Raw genomic sequence first — 23000 nt, forward strand, 5'->3', positions numbered from 1 at the left:
TAGAGTGGCCATGTTGTCACAGTCTAATACTTACAGTCGCGCAACCACAGTCTAATACTTACAGTCACGCGACTCATACGTATAAAATATGCCAACATTTGACAGCTGGAGCGACAGTAGCCCTCTAGCGGCAGGCAAGTTAACAGTGTGCACACGACATGATAACACATCAGAAAACGGGTTTTGCGTAATTTATTTTATATTTTTATGCTATACAGTAAGTGTATATGTTCTTATTAATTTTACTTTAGAATCCTAGAAGAATTTCACACGCAGTTAATCTAAAAGTTTCAGAAGCTGGGAATAAACGTAATTCTTTCTGCTCCTTACAACTGAATCTTGGCCCTGATCACGTATCATGTTTTGAAATAATGTAATTGTTCGAACGTGGACGGTTAATTCAATTCATTCCTAAATATAGTTATTCTTCATTGGAACTCTATATTTTCTGTGAGAAGAGTTAAAATTAGTAGCTTCAGAATTGTAGGCCATATCTCGTAGAGTACATCGCGTGGTGAACTCCTCTCCCTATTTCCTGAGAAATTAACTATTTTCCATACCACAAATTGGGGTAAACTCGGCCGCTGAGGTAAACTTGAAAATAAAAAAAGGGCGGATTTAAACCTTAATATGACATTGATTTATGAAGTTCATTATTTTTCCATTTCTTAAGAACCTGTATTTCCTTTATTATTTTGAGTCACAAATAGTGCTGATATTATGGTGTAAATTTTTATGGCAAGTTTACCTCATTTTACATTACATTTCGAGTTTTCACATATAAGCTTAATTTTAACTTATCCTGCCTATATAATACGTAATTTACATGCACTTACTGTTAATATGACGTAGGTGAGAACAAATAAATGAACACACAATTTTGTTGAAAAAATTGTAACTTCAATATTAACTCTGAAAATGTAGGCCTAATTTTATTTTCAGAGCAGAAGTGGTGTAAGTCAAAAATGGGTAATGATGGTTAAAGTAAACATTCTGTAAAATACAGCGCAAAGTAGCAGTTAATATTGAATTTATTTAAACTATTAGTAGTCAGTGAATAGCACGAAGGATATATTAATTGCTACCTTGCGCTGTATTTTACAGAATTTTTACTTTAACCCTCACTTTGACTTACACCACTTCTGCTCTGAACGGCTCAAATAATCACTGGGAATGTAAAATCAACACCAATAACAGTCATGCAAATGATTACACAAAAGATTGCTTTTTATATTAAATTTAAAAAGGCTCTTTTATTTCTTGAGACCTTAATACGTCTGCCACATGAATCTACACCAACACATCAGAAATTTTATCGACACAGTCCGGATTTATTCAAGAAGTGAATATTTCGCAAAAGCATTACAATACTCCATGAATTCTTGAAAAATTAACACCATGATCCCTACTTGAATGCAATATAACATTCAACTTCTGAAAAATATAAAGAAATAAACACGAATACAAAAATTATGGAATTACTTGCATTAAAAACTCTAGATACATTATCCAAAATCGGAATGGTTACACATTTACACATATAATCTCTGCAAAAAAATAATATACTGTAACAGGTATCTACTTTGACATACAACTGATAACTAATAAATGTTTTATAGAACACAATACGTAGGCTACCTACAACGTGGATTATTGGTTATGACTGATTTATGATTTTCTCTTGGTCTTTAGGGAATCTGAAGAACGACAAATTCGGAGATTTAAACTTGTTGTTACTGCAATTTTCGTCATTGTACACATTGCCTATGTTCCGACGCATGATTAAAACGTTTATAACATCTCACATCCCTTTAAAGCACGTGCTGGCTGAACGAGATTGTATCAACCCTATTGCCAGTGCCTTGCCTGCCGCTTGGGCGCTAGTGTCGCGAATGTTGGCAAAAAAAAGTGTTGAAGTTGCGCCACAGTCTAATATATACAGTCGCGCAACTTCAACACTTTTTTTGCCAACATTCACGACACTAGCGCTGAAGCGGCAGGCAAGGCACTGGTCATAGGGTTGATACAGCCAGCACGTGCTTTAAAGGTATGCGAGATGTTATAATAACGTTTTAATCATGCGTCGGAATAAAGGCAATGTGTGCAATGTCGAAAATTGCAATAACAACAAGTTTAAATCTCCGAATTTGACGTTCTTCAGATTCCCTAAAGACCAAGAGAAAATCATAACTCAGTCATAACTTATAATCCACTCTGTAGGTAGTTATCAGTTACCTATTTGTATGTCAGGAAGGAGAGTTTAAATAAAAACAAAGTAGATACCTGTTACAGTATATTATTGTTTTGCGGAGATCATGTGTAAATGTGTAACCATTCCGATTTTGGATAATGTATCTACAGTTTTTAATGCAAGTAATTCCATAATTTTTGTATTCGTGTTTTTTTTCTTTATATTTTTCAAAAGTTGAATGTTATATTGCATTCAAGTAGGGATTATGGTGTTATTTTTTTCAAGAATTCATGGCGTATTATAATCCTTTTTCAAAATATTCACTTCTTGAATAAATCCAGACTGTGTCGATAAATTTCTGATGTGTTGGTGTAGATTCATGTGACAAACGTATTAAGTTCTCAAGAAATAAAAGAGCCTTTTTAAATTTAATATAAAAGCAATCTTTTCTGTAATAATTTGCATGATTGTTATTGGTGTTGATTTTACATTACCAGTGATTATTTGAGCCGTTCAGAGCAGAAGTAATATAAGTCAAAATTAGGTAATGACGTTTAAAGTAAAAATTCTGTAAAATACAGAGCAAAGTAGCAATTAATATATCCTTCGTGCTATTCACTGACTACTAATAGTTTAAATAAATTCAATATTAACTGCTACTTTGCGCTGTATTTTACAGAATGTTTACTTTAACCCTTATTACCCATTTTTGACTTACACCATTTCTGCTCTGAAAATAAAATTAGGCCTACATTTTCTGAGTAAATTGAAGTTACAATTTTTTCAACAAAGTTGTGTATTCATTTGTTCTCACCTACGTCATAATAACAGTAAGTGCATGTGAATTACGTATTATATAGGTAGGGTAAGTTAAAATTAAGCTTATGTGTGAAAACTGGAAATGTAATGTAAAATGCGGTAAACTTTCCATAAAAATTTAAACCATAATATCAGCACTATTAGCGACTCAAAATAATAATAAAAAAATGAAAAATAATGAACTTCATAAATCAATGTCTGTCAAATTAAGGTTTAAATCTTCCCCTTTTTTATTTTTAAGTTTACCTCAGCGGCTGAGTTTACCCCAATTTGCGGTATGGAAAATAGTTAATTTCTCAGGAAATAGGGAGAGGAGTTCACCACGCGATGTACCCTACGAGATATGCCCTACAATTTTGACTCTTCTCACAGGAAATATAGAGTTCCAATAGTTTATAAATATATTTAGGAATGAATTGAATTAACCGTCCACGTACAAACAATTATATTATTTCAAACCATGATACGTGATCAGGGCCATGATTCAGTTGTAAGGAGCAGAAAGAATTACGTTTATTCCCAGCTTCTGAAACTTGTAGATTAACTGCATGTGAAATTCTTCCAGGATTCTAAAGTAGAAGTAGTAAGAACCATATACACTTATTGTATAGCATAAAAATATAAAATAAATTACGCAAAACCCGTTTTCTGATGTGTTATCATATGTCGTGTGCACACCTTTAAGTTGCCTGCCGCTAGAGGGCTACTGTCGCGCCAGCTGTCAAATGTTGGCATATTTTATACGTATGAGTTGCGTGACTGTATCTATTAGACTGTGACTGTAGTCTGTCACCAGGGGCCTGTTTCTCAAAAATACTAGTTTAGTAGTTCACCAGTTACTAGTTACCAGAGTATATTTCACCAGCTCTAGTAGATTCTGTTTCTCAAACAATTTTACCAGTCTAGTAACTTGTGACAATTTTTCACTAGTCACACGATCTCTTTCACTAATCAGCTGATTGAGTTCATTTGTTTATAATCATTGGTAGGTATTGTTATTTGAGGTTAGAAGGCTCAGTTTTTTGTATTTTGATTTTGATTTCTCTTTTCGCTTAAAATTCCATCAATTGAAAGCAAATTAACTATACTCAATATGATTAATGAATCAAAGGATATACTTACTATTCGGTGCTTTTTCAAGCAGAATAAGAAAAAATTATAAAGTAAACGAATGGACAAAAAATGTTGTAATGTGTGAGGCTGTGGAACTGATACGGTACCTCAGAACAAAGATTATGCATACGTTAGACACACTTACTGGACCAACATTAAGAAAGCAACTTTGATCAATACCAATTCAAGTTCACAGTATCATCATAGTCTATTATATACAATCACGAAGCTTGAGTTGTGAGGGTGCTAGAAACAATAGACTGAGCCGGTACTATTTCACATTGTATATAATGAGGCGATATTAGCAATCCTAGTGGTTAGCAACTATCTATGGATGCATATTTACTACGTATTGAGCTTAGTGACTGTATATACTAGACTGTGGTATCATAATATAAACATATTATGTAGTTAGTGGGTCTACTGCCGACATGAATGCCACTTATAACTTGATGAAAAATTCGCTAATTTTTTTTTTCAGTTTTATATTTGATCTATTCATAAATTAGTGTCTTATATTTAATATGTAGGCTAAAGTTGACAATGCCAGAATAACTGTCAGTGGAGGAGGAAAGCCAGCAAAATTCACTGCAGTTGATGAATTGGTATTAGATTATTAGGAAAATATTCTGCATGTGTTGCTGGTCTAGGACAGAAAGGCCTGATGACATTGGAAAATAATCAACATCCCAATTTGTAGAGTATTTGAAGCTTTGCTGATAATACATGACATACAGTGGAGACTGAAGATCAAGCTTGTCCTATATATATATTTTTTAATTTTTTTTCTCTCTTTTTTTTGCATGTCACTTAATATTAAACTGTTAAATTTATTTAGAATTAAGTCTATTTTTGTATTATATTGTATGTTATGTCATTTTTCTTGTGTACTGACGACGCCATGAATGCTTGTAATTCTATTCGGCTAATAAAGATCTAATCTAATCTGATCTAATCTAATCTAATCTAATCTTCTATTATATGTCTTGTTATGGCAGGTTCCACTATATTTAACAACTCTCCAAGCTTTTCAAAATTCAAATTATGGTTTATTTAACGATGCTCGCAACTGCAGAGGTTATATCAGCATCACCATTGTGCTGGAATTTTGTCCCGCAGAAGTTCTTTTACATGCCAGTAAATCTATTGACATGTGCCTATCGCTTTTAAACACACTTAAATGCCATCGACCTAGCTCAAGATTGAACCCACAACCTCGAGTATAGAAGGCCTGCGCTATACCAAGTACGCTACCGAGGCTGACTCCAAGCTTTTCAGCACTCCCGTAAGGAATAATAATTGTTCTTTCTCGATATAGTTTTAGCTCTTCTCACAACAACTTCATCACTTCAGTCGGATCACTAAACCACATGTATTAAAAAAATAAATAGGATATTTTGTTTTGATTCTCTGAGAAAGGTTGTCACTGGTAACTGATAATATAGAAATCACCAGTCTTTAGAGTGTTGTAGGAATATTCCTGTTGAATATTAGTATAATCAACTAGATTAGCATTTTGAGAAACAGAATCACTTATGAACTGGTGAAATCGACCAATATTACTAGTCTATGAACTGGTAACTACTACTTTATTCTTGTAGTTTCTAGAAACACAGACTTGTAAAATGAACTAATATTACTACTGTACAGACTAGTATTACTAGTCCATGAGTTTTGAGAAACAGGCCCTAGTAATGCAGCACACATATATATTCCCCCGTAGCTACTATCTCCGTATACACAACGTTGTAAGCAGACGAAATTATACAAAGGAAGGGCTTATAAATGATCCAGCTAAGAATCACGATGGCAATGCAAGACATATCCACATATCACAGCCAACTCACAGCCTCCATGAAACTGGCGCGAGCCTCCCGCAACTAATGTACGCATCGTTACCATGTTGTATTTTCCCCTCTGTTGTATAATCTCGTAAGCTTCGCACTATTTTGACACTTATTCACAAGCACATTGTTTTTCACAAAAATTATCGTTCAAAAATAAAGATACCAAATAGTTTTCTCATAAAATCATAAATTATATAATTTGAATACAGAGTCAGACAGCTTGCGCTGTGGTGGCACTACTTGCAACCAAAACTTATGAGTGCGTGCTTTTCTTTCAGCAACCATGGTGACTGCTAGTATATGCAATTGGTAGTACTGTTTGTGTACTATCGCAATAGTAGTTTCCGTAACTAATAAGAGGATCGTCGAGAACACGTTGAAGATGGCAGCTGCAGAGGATGAATCCTTTATACCAGCTGCGAAATTAGCAACTGATGAGAGACTGGAGTGGGTTCCTCTGTCCTTAACACTAGTTGAATATCCCCAAGGTAATTACTTTGGAGAATATGTCTCCGATGATGAGGTGTGAATTTATTTTCAGTTCTGTGCACAAAGAGTATGGTTAACATAGTTATTTTAAATTATAATCATTTTAGAAGTTACTTGACAGATTTGTGAAATTGTAGAACAAAACATGTGGTTCTTCGAGTAGTTGGTTTCAAATGAGATGACATCTCTTTAGAATGTTAATTATGTGGAAATTATAACTTTACAACCATAATGTGACACATCTCTAGTGTTTGGTTAAAAGATAAAAGCTAGTTTTGTATAAACTTTCAGTAAGGTTGTAGTTATATATAATTCTAAGGTTACTCTATGTAACATTTGAATCGGAAACAAAATGTATTGGGAAATATTTGCCATTTCTACATACTTTCTCTTAAAGATATTACATAGATGAAATGGAGCAAGTTCACCTAGTATTTTGTATTGTATAATGTTTAACTACCAACTTCGATATTTAGTAGAACTACTGTGTAGTTCAGATTGTCTTAGAATTATATAAGGATCACATTCTAGTTAAATGTCACTGAATTGACTGCATCTTCTCTCTCATTAAACTACGTACTTTTATTTTAGTCTGGAACATATGTTTCAAGATAGTGTTCAGTTTGTTTTGAGGTTGTTGATTATTAACATTGCACCATGGGAATTTACGATTATGAGAGTGTCTCACATTTGTTACAGTATATAGTCATGAAGTTATCTTGGAAATTCAATCGGTACCTACTTCATGTCTGTTTTATATGTTGTGAGAAAATACATTTCTGTGTAAGGAATAGCTGATCATTAGTTAATAATATGAATTCGGTGTGATTAGTTACTGATAATGTGTTAATTTATTTCGATGAAGATAATATTTTTTCCTCTTAGTATTGTAGCCTATAGTCTAAGTTGTTGAAATTCACGTTATTATATTGTACAACCAAGCACTTGTCTTCCCTTTAAATACCTACTAACAGCCGTAGGCCTACTGTAAACGTGTAAAGAAAAATCTGTAACTTGGTTGACAAAAACAGTATTGAAGTAAGTAGGTGTTCTTGAATATCCTTTCTATCCGTCATTTTCAATTACCTATTCCTCTTTTACTGATAATGTTAGATTGTTACTTAAATCAGAATTTATTACCTCGGATGCTTTTTGTTTGAACTTCACATAAATTATGTAAAATTAATTCGATGTACTTAAATTAAAGATATAATAGGTGATTTTTTTTTTGTGTTGTGTTGTAGAATTTTAAATGTAGGAATTTAGGTTTCGTTATTTAAAAGCAAACATTCGTTTTTCTTCAAAATACTTCTAACCGTATTTCATGACGTCCAGTTTATCCAGAAGTTCTTATCTTTTTTATATACTTTTACTGAACTCAACATGAGTTTTATCTTAATGTATTTCTTTTGATCAATTTTATTCAGACATAACTTGTGTAAATAACGAAGAAGAATAAAAAAAAACCTGACTGAATGACTGTAGAGTTTATTAACTCTGCAGCAAAATGGATTTAGGGAGTTTTATTTTATATATGAAATCTGAAATGAAGTACCTAGAATTCTCTCACCTTAATTTATCGGATTATGCAATAGCCACATCATTCTCATTTAAAGTCTTGATACTACGAATATTAATAAAGAGCTATTGTTTGCAGCTCAGGATTGCTGTTATTGTAACAGTAAGAACCAACACATGCTACAATATACAGAGTGATCTGTAGTAGAATTTTTATATCTTCACAACGTATTCCTGGGATTATTTTGAGTAAGAAAGTACAAATCAACATGGATCTGAATTGTAACGATTCTCAGTAAAATCGTAGGCTACAATCAGAATTATAATTTTGTGTCAATAGGCCTACTTGTGATTTAACTGCAACTTTAAGTAATCATGTTTGTTCATTATTCCTTTGATAAAATAGAGTTTTTCCAAAGCTGATCTGCCATACACGCCTACGCCATGATGAAAAACTTTTTCTCAGGGAGCTCTTCTCCAGCTTTCCGACATACATAATTAGATCTTTTCCTAATTACGTCCATTTGACCCAAATAAATTGTACTTGCTTTTATCAGCAAACGAAAGTTTTCCACAGAATTCAGAATCCTTTTCTCAAAGTTTATTCAAGCTGTATGATTTTCATACTGATGCAAGGCATCTTAATAGCTACTATTCTATTTCTTTTTTAACTTGCTTATTTAATGACGCTGTATCAACTACGAGGTTATTTAGCATCGATGAGATTGGTGATAGTGAGATGATATTTGGCGAGATGAGGCCGAGGATTCGCCATAGATTACCTGACATTTGGCTTATGGTTGGGGAAAACCTCGGAAAAAACCCAACCAGATAATCAGTCCAAGCGGGAATCGAACCCGCGCCCGAGCGCAACTCTGGATCAGTAGGCAAGCGCGTTAGCCGACAGAGCTATGCTGGTGGCTCTATTCCATGTTAAGTTGCATATTTTCGGTATCATTTGGATAATTTCAGCATTAACATACATATGAAACTGTTGTCCTATTTCTATGACCAATTTTGTCGCACTGAATTTCGAATCTTCAGATATTCGTATTATAGTCCATCTTTCGTCCCTCACTGTAAATACCTTTTTAAGTCCTCTTTACTTTACCAGCGAGTCTGTGTTCTTTCTTATACCCTTCAGCAGTATGCTTATCAGTCGCTCGATTTCTCATTATGATCAGGGTTGGGCAAAATACTGATATCCAACTATTTGAAATACAAATACAAAATACTTGAAAAATTGTATTTGAAATACAAATACAAAATACTTTAAAAAATTTAACCAAAATATATTTGTATTTCAAATACTCAAAATACATTTGTATTTGAAATACTCGATACAATATATAGGCCTAAAGAAATAAGAATATTACTGAAAATCTAAAATATTATATTAACATTAAAAGTATTTTTACCTCGAAATTTTACATAAACACTGAAACTGAACATTCTTCCTTTTCGCAGTCAGCAATGAAATTATGCTACATATGAATAATTACTGCTCCCTTAAAAAAAAAAACAGTTTCTCAAGAAGTTTATCAGATAAGGATCCCCTTACTTGTGAATGAATAAATCCTGCAAAACAGAACAGTCTTTCTACAGGTGCAGAGGTACACAAACTTGTATTATACTTTATAAAAGCTTGTTTCACTGTTGTGTAATTCTCTAGAGTGCACAGGGTTGTCCCTTTGCCATTGAAGATGAGATGGCTATCTGACACTGCCTCACCAAATGATAAGAAGAGGACACAGAATATGTGTGTGAAACCAGCTGAGCAGTTCTCAGTTACACCTGTTTATATCATGTTTGAATTGCAATATTTGAGAGACTGAGTCATAAATAGAAATCCATCGAATTGGGCAAGGAACTTTGATGAATATTTCAAGATATCTGATATAATTTCTGAGGATTTGGGTCTCCTAGACGCATTCCATAATGCTGAACATTTAGCAAGTGTTGGGTGATGGATCCTTGATGTTGTTGGAGATTTCTTTATGCCATTAAGAGAATCAGTTGTGGCAAGGAAACTAGCAGATCTGAAATGGATAGGCAAATAAGACAAAAGTTCATTCTTCAAATCCAAATCCAAAACTTGAAGGACAAGAAGAAAAAAAAGTATTTGAAATACAAAATACATCAATTTTATGTATTTAAATACAAAATACTTTCGAAAATCCTTACAAATTACAAAACACAAATGCATTTCAAATACTGCCCAGCCCTGATTATGGTTTCAGCTTTAGGCCTATTCGTAACAAGTTTTTCCCTTCTTTAAATCACTGATTACTATTGTAACTTTATTTATCTATGTATTAGTGTGACAGTGTTTGAGACAGAACATTGGTTTCAATTAAATCTGACTGAAGACTAGCAGGATACATATTTTATCCAAGGAAAGATGTTACAGAAATATGAATGTAAACATTACACAGTATCATTTTGACTGTGAGGAAGCTATACAAAAATTTTGAACAAACATGGCTATTTGCAGTATGTTGTTGAGCACTTTCCCTTTTACTCGTAAATATACACAATGTTGGGAAGGAATAAAGATGTACAGTAAAATTAGATACAAATTTATTTATTTAAGATACTTAGTGAAATACAGATTGAGTGAAAAGTCACTTTCCCCAAACACTTCCTTACATTTAATTACACCGATGGATCCTTGATCTCCAGGGAACAAGGTACAGGTGCAGGTGTTACGTGCTGTCTCTTCTCACTTTATAGATCTCTTGGATATGGAACAATAAGTTTTGATGGAGAAATCATTGCAATAAGTGAAAGTCTCAGGAATCTTCTCTGCCACATCAATAAATTTAAAAATGCAGTTATATTGTCAGACTCCAAAGCAACTATTCTATCAATAGTCTCTAGACACACACCTTCATCTTAAACAGCAGAAATAACTAAAATGCTCTCTCAATTAATAACACTCAATAAAAGAATTGTATTCCAATGGATACCGTCCCATTGTGGAATCCTGGGAAACGAGAATGCGGATGCTTTAGCAAAGAAGGGTAGCACTGCTACTTACAGACCTGTTACTAAATCTATGAAAAGATTTATTAAATCTACATACTTAGACTTCAACAAACAAAATTTGATAACACAATCTCAAGGGAAAAAGTGGAAAACTCTGCATCATAATCCACAGTTGATTCCCGATTTACCACGCAAATCGTCTGTAGCTGCATTTAGATTGGCAACAGGCCATGACTGTTTGGCCAAGCATCTGCATAGAATTGGAATATATCAGTCTCCTAACTGCCCATTGTGAATTCAAACCAAGAAATGGATTTGGAAGACCTCAAAATCTGTGCGTCAGTGGCTAACCATGACAATATCTTTGAAAAATATTGGAATGCAAGAGGTCAAATGACTTTATTGTCAAATGCCTGGCATTAGAAAACAACGAGAACATTTAATTACATCCAATTTACATTTGATTACACATTCCTTTACAGATATTGTTCAAAATGGAGGCCCTGCTTCTTGATACACAATTCACAATGTTTAGGCAATGATTTGCAGGTGACAGAATATAATTGATGACTTTAATCGATTTTCACGAATAGTTATTCAATCATCTGTCGCAACTAATGCAGATCCTGTGGTTTCTGAACAAAAACATCGTTTTTTAGGATACCCCACAGCAAAAAATCACATGGTGTAGGTCGCATGATCTGGGTGGCCATTCTATTGTGTCACAATGGCCAATTCATTCAAGAAAACTTCGCAAGATGTTAGATCCGGTAACCTGGGTGGTTACCGCATTAAGGCGTCATCATCTTGTCCACAACGTCCTATCCAACGTTGTGATAAATTTGTGTTAAGATAGCCTCATATGCCATTGTGAAAATTAGCTGAACACCCATCTTGTTGAAAAATGTTGTTGTTTTCTAGTGCCAGGCATTTGACAATAAAGTCATGTGACCTCTCGCACTCCAATATTTTTCAATGATATTATCATGGTCAGCTACTGAAGCACAGATTTTTAGGTGTTCCGAATCCATTTTGGTTTGAGTTGCACAATGGGCAGTTACAGTAATACGTAGATTTAGTAACAGATCTGTAAGTAGCAGTGCTGCCCTTCTTTGCTAATGCATCCACATTCTCGTTTCCCAGGATTCCACAATGGGATGGTATCCATTGGAATACAATTCTTTTATTGAGTGATATTAATTGAGAGAGCATTTTAGTTATTTCTGCTGTTTGAGATGAAGTTGTGTGTTTAGAGACTATTGATAGAATAGCTGCTTTGGAGTCTGATAATATAACTGCATTCTTAAATTTATTGATGTGGCATAGAAGATTCCTAAGACTTTCATTTATTGCAACGATTTCTCCATCAAAACTTGTTGTTCCATATCCAAGAGATCTATAAAGTGAGAAGAGACAGCATGTAACACCTGCACCGGCACCTTGTTCTCTGGAGATCAAGGATCCATCGGTGTATAAATGAAGCCAGTTTTGTGGAGGGTACCTAATATTAATTGTCTCTAAAGACAACTGTTTCATTATTTCAGTGTTTACTTCTGATTTCAGTATTTCTTCTGTTAAATTTAGATTATATTCTATATTTAATAGAGTTAAAGGGTTTGGTTTAATTTGTAAGTTTTCTTTTAAATTCGGGACGTTGATTTTCTGTTTTAATTCTTGAACCATGGATATGAAACTTTTTTGAGTTTTAATCTACAGAGAGGACTGTATGAATGCCAATTGTTTCCTGGTAATCTGATAAGTTTTTCATATTGAATCAGTGCTTTTTCTTCTATTGTCATTTTGATGCTGTTAATATTAGTGAGGAATCTCATTGAATCTATTGGAGTTGTTTTGATTCCACCAGTAATGAGCCTTAGAGCTTGGTTTTGAACATATTCTATTGAAAAATGTAATTATCACTATCCTCATTTATCTGTGGCATCAGCAAATTTTCCAACATTCTAAGTAAGTTCTCCCAGTGATGGTGCACTCCATAAAGAAAAATGGTCCATAGTCCTTCACTTGAAACTGAGCAAAAGACATTCACCTTAGGCGAGTCTCACAAACCACGGCAACTATGTGATACAGACTTTTTCCTAACAAAACTAATTCACTACTACCCCTAGTGGCAAACAATGGCAACTATGCGATACAGACTTTTTCCTAACAAAACTTGGAGAGTTTCTTGTTCTATCAGAGTAAGGCCCAGTTTCACCAAGCTTCGTTAAAATAACGCTAACAGAATGTTAACTAACGTGTTGTTAAAAGTTAAACATCCAGTTAGTGTAATAGTGTTTCACCAACCATTTGAGGTACTTTGATTAGCTAACATAATGTTAAGAGTAATGTAACAGTAATCAAAGAAACAGTGATTCTATGAAAGTTTACTGAATGTGCCTATAATTGGTGTAGTCATTTGTTTTAGCGAAGAATTGTATATGTTAAATTATGGAAGTATTGGAGATCAACATAATTACAAAGGAAATCGAGAAAAAGAAATGTGTAAGGAACAGTAATTTTACCTCATATGAGAAATATAATTATTTTAGTAGATGTAGCAATTAGTTATAGGAATGTAATTGAACTCAAATGTAGGGATGGAACTTTCATTAGGAAAAAGCATGGGTCTCCTTAACCGAAGATTATCAATCGCCATTTGGATATGAAAATGCGAACTATGAAACAGATCAATGTTATGAAAATATTAAAAGAAATGTTAAGTTGGTTCAAGCACAAGATACAGTGGAACATTTGAAAACTGATGGTGGTACTTTCACTCTCAAAGTTGATATTTGTGCGAAGATTCTTTCAATTATCCAGGATCAAATGTAACTAATAGAAAATGAATTAATCACAGAAAAGCGGTTATTTACGAGAAGTCATCGCTGAACGATTCACGTTATTTCCAGGTTAGTTGAATCGACTCATCTAGTGAACGATATAAATCTTTAAAATACTAGGTGTCTCTCTCCCTTCTCCTCTTGTTACTTGTGGGCCATCCCAAACCCCGACCTTCACCCCTAAGAACGCCGGTCCTTATATACCCGTCAGTCAAGGCCTTCTGACAAATAAAAGCAATTGACAATAGATATCTCAGTCATGACAACCTCATAAAATAACCTATCAATTGAATAATCGATCTTGCTACGTACAACATAATTATATTATATCATTATATTATTACCCATTTCAGCAAGTACTGACGACCACTGCAAAATACAATAATTTGGTCCAGGAAGCATTGTCTTTTGGCACAAGGATGATTTATGTAAAATGTTTCTAAATTATTAGTCTTTTAAATACCGGTAGATTCTTTAATAAATCACTGAAAAGCAAATGTGAATATAGGAAGTGGAGTGAGTACGAAATTATTATTTTTTGGCGCATCAATTTTACGTAAATAACGATAAATAAAAAGGGATTATTGGTAAGTACGTACACTGCGTTTGTCAAATGTGCATGACCATGCTTTCGAAAAGGCACTTTTCAGTGCCCGACACCCCGCTTTTTTTCATTTTTGATGTGCTACACGTCGGATCATCATTGGGGCTACCCCGAACCCCGCTTTTTAAATCATGTGCCACATGTCGGATCATCATCGGGGCTTGCAACCCCAATACCTTGCTTTTTAAATCATGTGCTACACGTCGGATCATTATCGGGGCTTGCAGCCCTGATACCCCGCTTTTTAAGTCATGTGCTACACATTGGATCATCATCGGGGCTTGCAGCCCCAATACCTCGCTTTTTAAATCATGTGCTACACATCGGGGCTAGCCCCGATACCCCACTTTTTAAATCATGTGCTGCATGTCGGATCATCGGGGCTTGCAGCCCCAATACCCCGCTTTTTAAATCATGTGCTACATGTCGAATCATCATCGGGGCTAGCTCCGATACCCTGCTTTTTAAATCATGTGCTACACGTCGGATCATCATCGGGGCTGCCCCGATACCCCGCTTTTAAAATCATGTGCTACACGTCGGATCATCATCGGGGCTTGCAGCCCCAATACCCCGCTTTTTAAATCATGTGCTACACATCGAATCATCATCGGGGCTAGCTCCGATACCCTGCTTTTTAAATCATGTGCTACACGTCGGATCATCATCGGGGCTGCCCCGATACCCTGCCTTTAAAATCATGTGCTACACGTCGGATCATCATCGGGGCTTGCAGCCCCAATACCCCGCTTTTTAAATCATGTGCTACACGTCGGATCATCGGGGCTTGCAGCCCCGATACCCCGCTTTTTACATCATGTGCTACACGTCGGATCATCATCGGGGCTTGCAGCCCCGATACCCCACTTTTTAAATCATGTGCTACACATCGGATCATCATCTGGGCTTGCAGCCGCGATACCCCGCTTTTTACATCATGTGCTACACATCGGATCATCATCGGGGCTGCGATACCCCGCTTTTTACATCATGTGCTACATGTCGGATCATCATCAGGGCTTGCAGCCCCGATACCCTGCGTTTTACATCATGTGCTACACATCGGATCATCATCGGGGCTTGCAGCCCCAATACCCCGCTTGCTATGTGCAACACAAATATATTATATTATTACCCATTTCAGCGAGTACTGACGACCACTGCAAAATACGATAATTTGGTCCAGGGAGCATTCTCTTTTGGCACAAAGATGATTTATGTAACATGTTTCTAAATGCTACGTACAACATAATTTTATTATACTATTATTACCCATTTCAGCGAGTACTGACGACCACTGCAAAATACGACAATTTGGTCCAGGGGGCATTCTCTTTTGGCACAAGGATGATTTATGTAACATGTTTCTAAATTATTAGTCTTTTAAATACCGATATATTCTTTAATAAATCACTGAAAAACAAATGTGAATATATAGGATGTGGATTGAGTACGAAATTATTATTATTTTTTATTTTTTGGCACATCATTTTTACGTAAATAACGACAAATAGAAACTAACATGCCACATAACATTATTTTAAGAAATACAGGAAACAAGCATGAACAATATTCACCATTCTTAATGATTGGGGGATAGAAAAAACAACGTATGGAATAGAAATTACATACAAATGTGCATGTAATAAATAATAAGCAAACCATCTTCGATTAATCATTTCAAAGCAACGTGAATATAGCGTGGATTGTGTAGGAAAATAATTTCTTATATGTTGCTTCCAATGTGCATCATTGTTAACTTATGAAAACAAATGAAAATTAACATGGCATATAAGCACTATTTGAAGAAAGATTGGAGATATTAAGTAATATTCATCGTTCTTAATGATCTTTGGATGGAAAATAACAATGAAATATGTATAAAATAGAAATTACATACAGGCGAGCATATAAAAAACAGTAAGTAGAATCATTTATTTGATTAATAAGCTTAAATTACTCCAGGTTTAGTGTAAGAGTGGCCTATATCTAACGATGTCTCCCAGCAAATTACTTAATTTAAAAACAAAAAAAATCGTGTTAGAAGATTGAATTTGTGTATTTTCTCTGAAACTTTCCAAATATTTGTAGGCACTCTTTTACATTAGATTGCCGAAAATTGTTTTATAGCGCAACATTAGCATTAGCATCCATCTTGAAAATGTTGTGTAACAACAAACAATGGAATCATTCACAGAAGTGAACTATAAATGATGTGAATCATTCAGTGCATCCATCTTGTTGTGTAACAATAGAAGTGAACTATAAACGATGTGAATCGTTCAGCGACGACTTCTTGGAAATAACCAGAAAAGCTTATGTTAATAAACTCATATCTTCTCTTTACTGCCGATATAGTGCTAATATGTATTAATATCAGTCATTTAGTATTTATGAACATATCTATTCCGAATAACTAAAAATGCTGAAGTAGTGATTGTAGCTAATTGTTTTCCTTGCAAATATATTTCGATATAATAATGCGGTTTGTAACGTATGTTCTCTGGCAGCCATGATTCACGCTGTAACAAGATGTTAAGGATTTAACTGCGGGAGTATGCTATGTTAACTTAACAGTGGGTTTAACATGTTGTTAGCAGTAACAACAGTTGATGAAACATCTCTCCATTAAGTTTACCATTAAACTGCCTTAACGACATGTTAAATATTTAACAACGGTTGGTGAAACTGGGCCTAAGAATTACAATTTATGACTTGAGGCTTTCCTTTCATTTGATGTGGAATAACTCTTCTCAGGTTCTCAGCCAGGTGAGTTGGATAGCTGCTGCATTATCCCACCAGACACATGACATCATTTTCTGTGGATGGACATTAACTTTTTTACAGAATTGTTGTGTGCTGAAATGACAAGACATTTTCTTGCAGTCCTTTTTCCAGTGACATTCTCCCCGTTCACGGCACAAATGTTTCGAGCTCTCTCTGCTCCTCTATTAAACTCAGTGTTCTTTTTTTGCACTTGACACTCCATCTGCTTCTTTTTTTCTTCTTCTTCTTCTTCTTCTTCTTCTTCTTTTATATAGGTCGTAACCTGTTTTTCTTCACACTTTATCCTGGAGATTCACTAGATGTTGATTGCAGACCATCTTTCCATCTTTGTTGCGGCCTTCCTATACCTCTTCTTCCTAGGGGTTTCATGTCCCTGGCTATTTTTGCTATTCTATCATCCCTCATTCTTGTAACATGATTATTCCATTCCTTTTTTCTTCCTTTCACAAATTTATTAATGTCTATTATTTCACACTGGTCTCTTACTTCCTTATTTCTCATCCTATCTCTTCTCGTCTTCCCTATTATCGATCTTAATGTATTCATTTCTACTGTTGTATATAGCTAATTTATTTATTTTTTTTTTTTGTGGTGGCTCGTGTTTCGGCTCCATAAATCAATATTGGTCTTACCATTGTTTTATATATTTTAACTTTTTCTTCTATACTTAGATACTTATTTTTCCATGTTACATCCCTTAAGTAACCTGATACTCGAGCTACTTTCACGACCTGCTCTCTAGCCTCTTTATACGTTTGGCGATCACTTGATATATTAACTCCTAAGTATTGGAACTCCATTACTTGTTCAATAATTGTCCCTTCTATTTCCAGCTTACATCTTAACAGCTCCTTGGATATAATCATAGTTTTAGTTTTCTCTGTTGAAACTACCATATTGTATAATTTAGATGTCACCACAAATGTAATAATCTCTGTAAATCATCTTCGGATTCTGCTATAAGCACTATATCATCTGCATAACCTACTATATTTATCTGGTTATTACCCATTACTTAACCTTTCATTGTTTTAACGCTATCAATTAGTTTATCCATTATTAGGTTGAACATTGCTCCTTCACATTTTATTTCACCTGTGGTCTGGTTTCTTACTCTTACTTTAGTTTTGGCGTCCTTATATATGGCTTCAATAGTTTCGATCAACTTATTAGGTACTAATTTGCTCCTTAATATTATAATAACATCTCGTAGTCTTAACTCGATCAAATGCCTTCTTAAGATCCACAAAACACAGGTAGGTAGGTTTATTATATTCATTCGCCTTTTCAATTATTTGACGAACTATAAATATAGCGTCTGTTGTTGATCTATTCCCTCGAAATCCTTGTTGTTCTTCATTGATTTCGAAGTATGGTTGTAGTTTTTTCAATATTATTTTAATTAATAACTTTAATACAGCACTCAAGAGGGTTATACCATGGTAATTATTAGGATCATTTCTCTTTCCCTTTTTGAAAATCGGTATCCATCTACTTGAGCCCACAAATAGCACAACTTTTTAAAATCCACAAAATTGAAGGTGTATTTACAGCACAATACTCCGAATAACAAATGACAAACGATAAACAATCTCCTAACACAGTGTTGTGATGACGAATAAAAATGCTACGAGCTTCTCCATCAACCTAATATAAATCACATACAAGTAGGTTAATACGAAAGATCGTATTTGGTCCCAGTGCTTAAATAATGAGTTGGAAATGTGGGTATAACTGATAGCAATAAAATTTGTGTTATCTCAACTTAATGCAGCATAGACTTGTTAGTACAGTACATTGTGATTTGAAAGGCATGATGAGGGTCGATAAGCTGGTACAATAACAATAGAGTTTTGTCAGGATCCGTCTGTGCTTATCTATTTAACAAATATTAGTAGTTTACACTATTTGTCACATTTATTTATTTAGTTTTTTAACGTTTTCGGCTTAAATAAGCCATCTTCAGAAAAGTTCTATGCCTATATACATGGAAGTAGTACATGTGTGTGTAGTATAAATAAATAAACCAGTTAGAATTAAGTCTCTGTAGAGATGAATTAACATACAATGATTAAAACATTTCTATATTAAAAACAAGGGCTATATAAGCCATAATCAAAGTTATTAAAAGTTATTAAGTACTAAACCACATTAGAACTTCAGTTTCATTTAGTACAACTGTTCCATGCGCTCGCGTACATATTTTACATTGTGACATTTGTAACTAGATTTATGTAGCTTATTAAGCTTTTCATAGCTTTAGCAGTATTATGATCTACTTAAGTACTTTGCTCTGATCTTGTATATGACCCCTCATTATGATTTGGCATAAATATCACAATCTGATACATATTTTCTTTTCTTTTCTTCCCTCACAGTTGATTCACCATATTCTAGTCAGATCTGGACATTACTACAGATGAACCAACCTATTACAATTGCAACTACATTGCACATGTTTTAATAATTTTAGTACTTAATAACTTTTAATAACTTTGATCATGGCTTATATAGCCCTTGTTTTTAGTATAGAAATGTTTTAATAATTTTATGTTAATTCATCTCTACAAAGACTTAATTCTAACTGGTTTATTTATTTGTACTACACATGTACTATTTTCAAGTATATAGGCATAAAACTTTTATGAAGATGGCTTATTTAAGCCGAAAACATTAAAAAACTAAATAAATAAATGTGACAAATATTGTAAACTACTAATATTTGTTAACTAGATAAGCACAGACGGATCCTGACAAAACTCCTATTGTTATTGTCTGTGATTGCAAGACTATTGCTTGATTAAGGATGCAGCATTTTGAATTTTTGAAAATGCATTCTTGTTACATGTCGACATAGTGCACGCATTCTTTATAAAAATAATAGGTTTTCTTCTGTGGTGAATTCAGTAAATAACAGTCACTATTAACATAACGTACCCTTTTGATATTCTCCCTTCATAACATATGGTTCCACTAAACCAGTGAAGACTGATTACATAGAGTACTCGAATATTTTAAGCTCCTCATACGGACTTCCCATAATTCAATAACAATAATTATTTTCGTCATTGGCAAAATGGTTGGGATAAAATTTCACTGAAAAGATTAAAGTGAAATCATACACTGTTGTGGACAGCCAGCTGACACAAGTATAAAAAATTCAGTTTTGGAACAATTACAACGCTTTTTTGACAGTAAATCTAGCAGCAAAGGCTTTTATCCTCCATTAATATGAACACCCTTCAGCCTGTCTCTCTCAACAACAAAATAATTCCTTTTGAGTGCAACTGTAAAAAAACCTTGGCATCTATTTCGACTCTAATATGAACTGGAATACGCAAATCAGATATATCTGTAGAAAAGTTTTCTCTATCATGCATTCTTTGAAACGCCTGAAAAATTTCCTTCCTACTAAACTCAAATAAATTCTAGTACAGACTCTTGTAATGCCTCACTTTGACTATTGTGATGTTTTATATAGCGACCTAAGTGCTGAACTTTCTCAAAAACTTCAACGTGTACATAATGTCTGCGTCCGATTTATTTTCAATATCTGCCGACATGATCATATATTGGAATATTTTCTACGATTCTCTTGGCTCCGCTTGCAATATGGACGTTTAGTACATTCTCTTTGCCTGCTATATCGAATTATACATGATTCCACACCCGACTACCTTGCCTCTAGCTTCACATCATAATCGTAATACACGTTTACAGCACAATCTGTTGCTATCAATATCACGTCATCAGACATCTCTGTACTCAAGTTCTTTCTCAATAGCGATGACCCACTCATGGAATTCGCTGCCACTGGAAATCAGGGGTAGTCTTAATCCTCAGTTGTTTAAAATTAGGTTGTTTAGACATATTTTAAATGCAAAGAATTAGTTTTTAGGTATAATTTTTATTTATTATTATTATTATTACTATTACTATTATTATTATTATTATTATTATTATTAATATTATTATTATTGTTATTTTACACAGTCATTACTTTATTTTTCCATTAACACTTATATCTAGGTAATTGTCATTGTCTCAATGTAACACGTGCTGTGCTGATCATACTAATTCTACTATTCCTTTAGTTGTGACATTATATTCATATGTATTAATTATTTTTTTAAAGTTAATACTGTATACTAGAATGTATTTTCCTGTTTGTGATTATGTATTCAGTCTCTTTTTTTTTATTATATATTTTTTTTATTATTGTTATTTTAAAGTTAATACTGATTGTGTATATGTATTCAAACTCTCTTTTTTTACTTAATTATGTTTATTATTATTATTTTTAAGTTAATATTTGTATACCGGTATGTATTTTTCTGTATGTGATTTGATCCTGGTTGAGTGGAAGAGAAGGCCTGATGGCCTTAACTCTGCCGGGGAAAATAAAACTATTATTATTATTATTATTATTATTATTATTATTATTATTATTATTATTATTATTATTATTATTATTATTAAGAGAAGTGAAGATATAAGAAAGGAATTAGATACAGTCAATTCTGGATATAGTGAACTCGGTTATAGTGAACCTAAATCATTGGACCCGACCTGCATACATTAAAAAGTACATTAATATTTTCATTATAGTGAACCTTGTATCCAGACAAATTCTTATTTTAAGTCAGATTTTCTTGTATAAAATTGAAAGAATGTGTTGAGAACAACATTCTAAGTTTCTTATTACTTTAGTCAAAGGACAAAGGTAGGATTAGTGATTCCTAGACATTGAGCTGTACTGTAAATCCAGGCAACGTGTGACGACCTTGCCTCACTCCACCGTCGAAGGGTTACTATTCTATTCTCAGGCACTCTACTCTACTATTATTTCTAATCCTCCACCATCAAAGGGTTGCCTTTTATTCTCAGAAACATTTCCATTATGACATATAGCATAGAAGCAACGGAAAATGAAATTGCCTTCTTTTATTAACAAGGGACGGACATTATGTCCAGAGCATAAATGAAGGTAAGATTCCGATGGCTTTCAAACTCCATCAGCTCTCTCCCAGTGGCCCGGGAAATTCCAAGGCTGAGTATGCAGTCACACCATAACAGCATTTGTCATTTCTACCTGATCTACTGTTCCATCAGTGAATGTACTGTATAAAAATGCCGAAGCGTAAAGTGTTTTCTTTGGAAGATAATGCGAATATTATAAGTGACATTGAACGTGGTCTTTCGCAAGCGGACGTGGGTCGACAGCATAGTTTAAGTAAATCAACTGTGAGTAACAGTATACAGTGTAATCCATCCCACAAAAATGAAATATCTTATTTTCTTGTTCACCATTTCATTCATTTCTGTCATTTAAGGTTAGGGGAGAGACACTTCGGATATAGTGAACGAAATATGCAAGTCCGCATAGGTTCACTATATCCAGAGTTGACTGTATATATAATCTGAACGATAAAACTAAAAAGTATAAAAGCAAGTGGATAAGCCATGTACAAAGAAAGAATATAAAGAGACTACCATTTCATTTTAAGAATTATAAACCAGTAGGGAAAAGAAATATAGGAAGACCCAGAAAAACAGTGGCATGAACAAGATTTGTAGATTGCTACAGACAGTAATGTCTAATGCGTGCAGGAAGAAAACTAAAATGTGCTTGTTATTCTGGCATTGATGAGTAGTGGCACTTGGATCAGTCACAGCTGATAAAGAGTAGAACATCCACAGAGAGACAGACCTTGTCCAACAGTTCAATTTGCAAGTCCAGTGGTAAGCTGAAGATTCACCTAGTACATTGTTGTCACTTGACATGGTATAAATTTAATTCTCAG

At 34.0% G+C, this 23000-nt stretch overlaps 1 protein-coding gene across 3 annotated transcripts in view; it reads left to right on the forward strand.

Moving 5' to 3' along the window:
* The first annotated feature begins 6267 nt into the window (after positions 1 to 6267).
* Positions 6268 to 23000, forward strand: part of LOC138691114 (dolichyldiphosphatase 1-like) — a 61550-nt gene continuing 44817 nt past the window's right edge. For 2 of the 3 annotated variants that reach the window (XR_011329751.1, XM_069812831.1), the window contains exon 1: positions 6301 to 6458. Coding sequence is in view for 2 of the 3 variants with exons in the window: in XM_069812831.1 (XP_069668932.1) it covers positions 6353 to 6458 (106 nt within the window). In the remaining variant the exon portion in view is untranslated. Of the gene's footprint in view, positions 6459 to 23000 lie in introns of all 3 variants that reach the window. The other variant, XM_069812830.1, reaches the window with a different exon arrangement.

This window comes from Periplaneta americana, chromosome 16 (genome assembly GCF_040183065.1).
Source record: "Periplaneta americana isolate PAMFEO1 chromosome 16, P.americana_PAMFEO1_priV1, whole genome shotgun sequence".
NCBI classification, from domain to species: Eukaryota; Metazoa; Arthropoda; class Insecta; order Blattodea; family Blattidae; genus Periplaneta; species Periplaneta americana.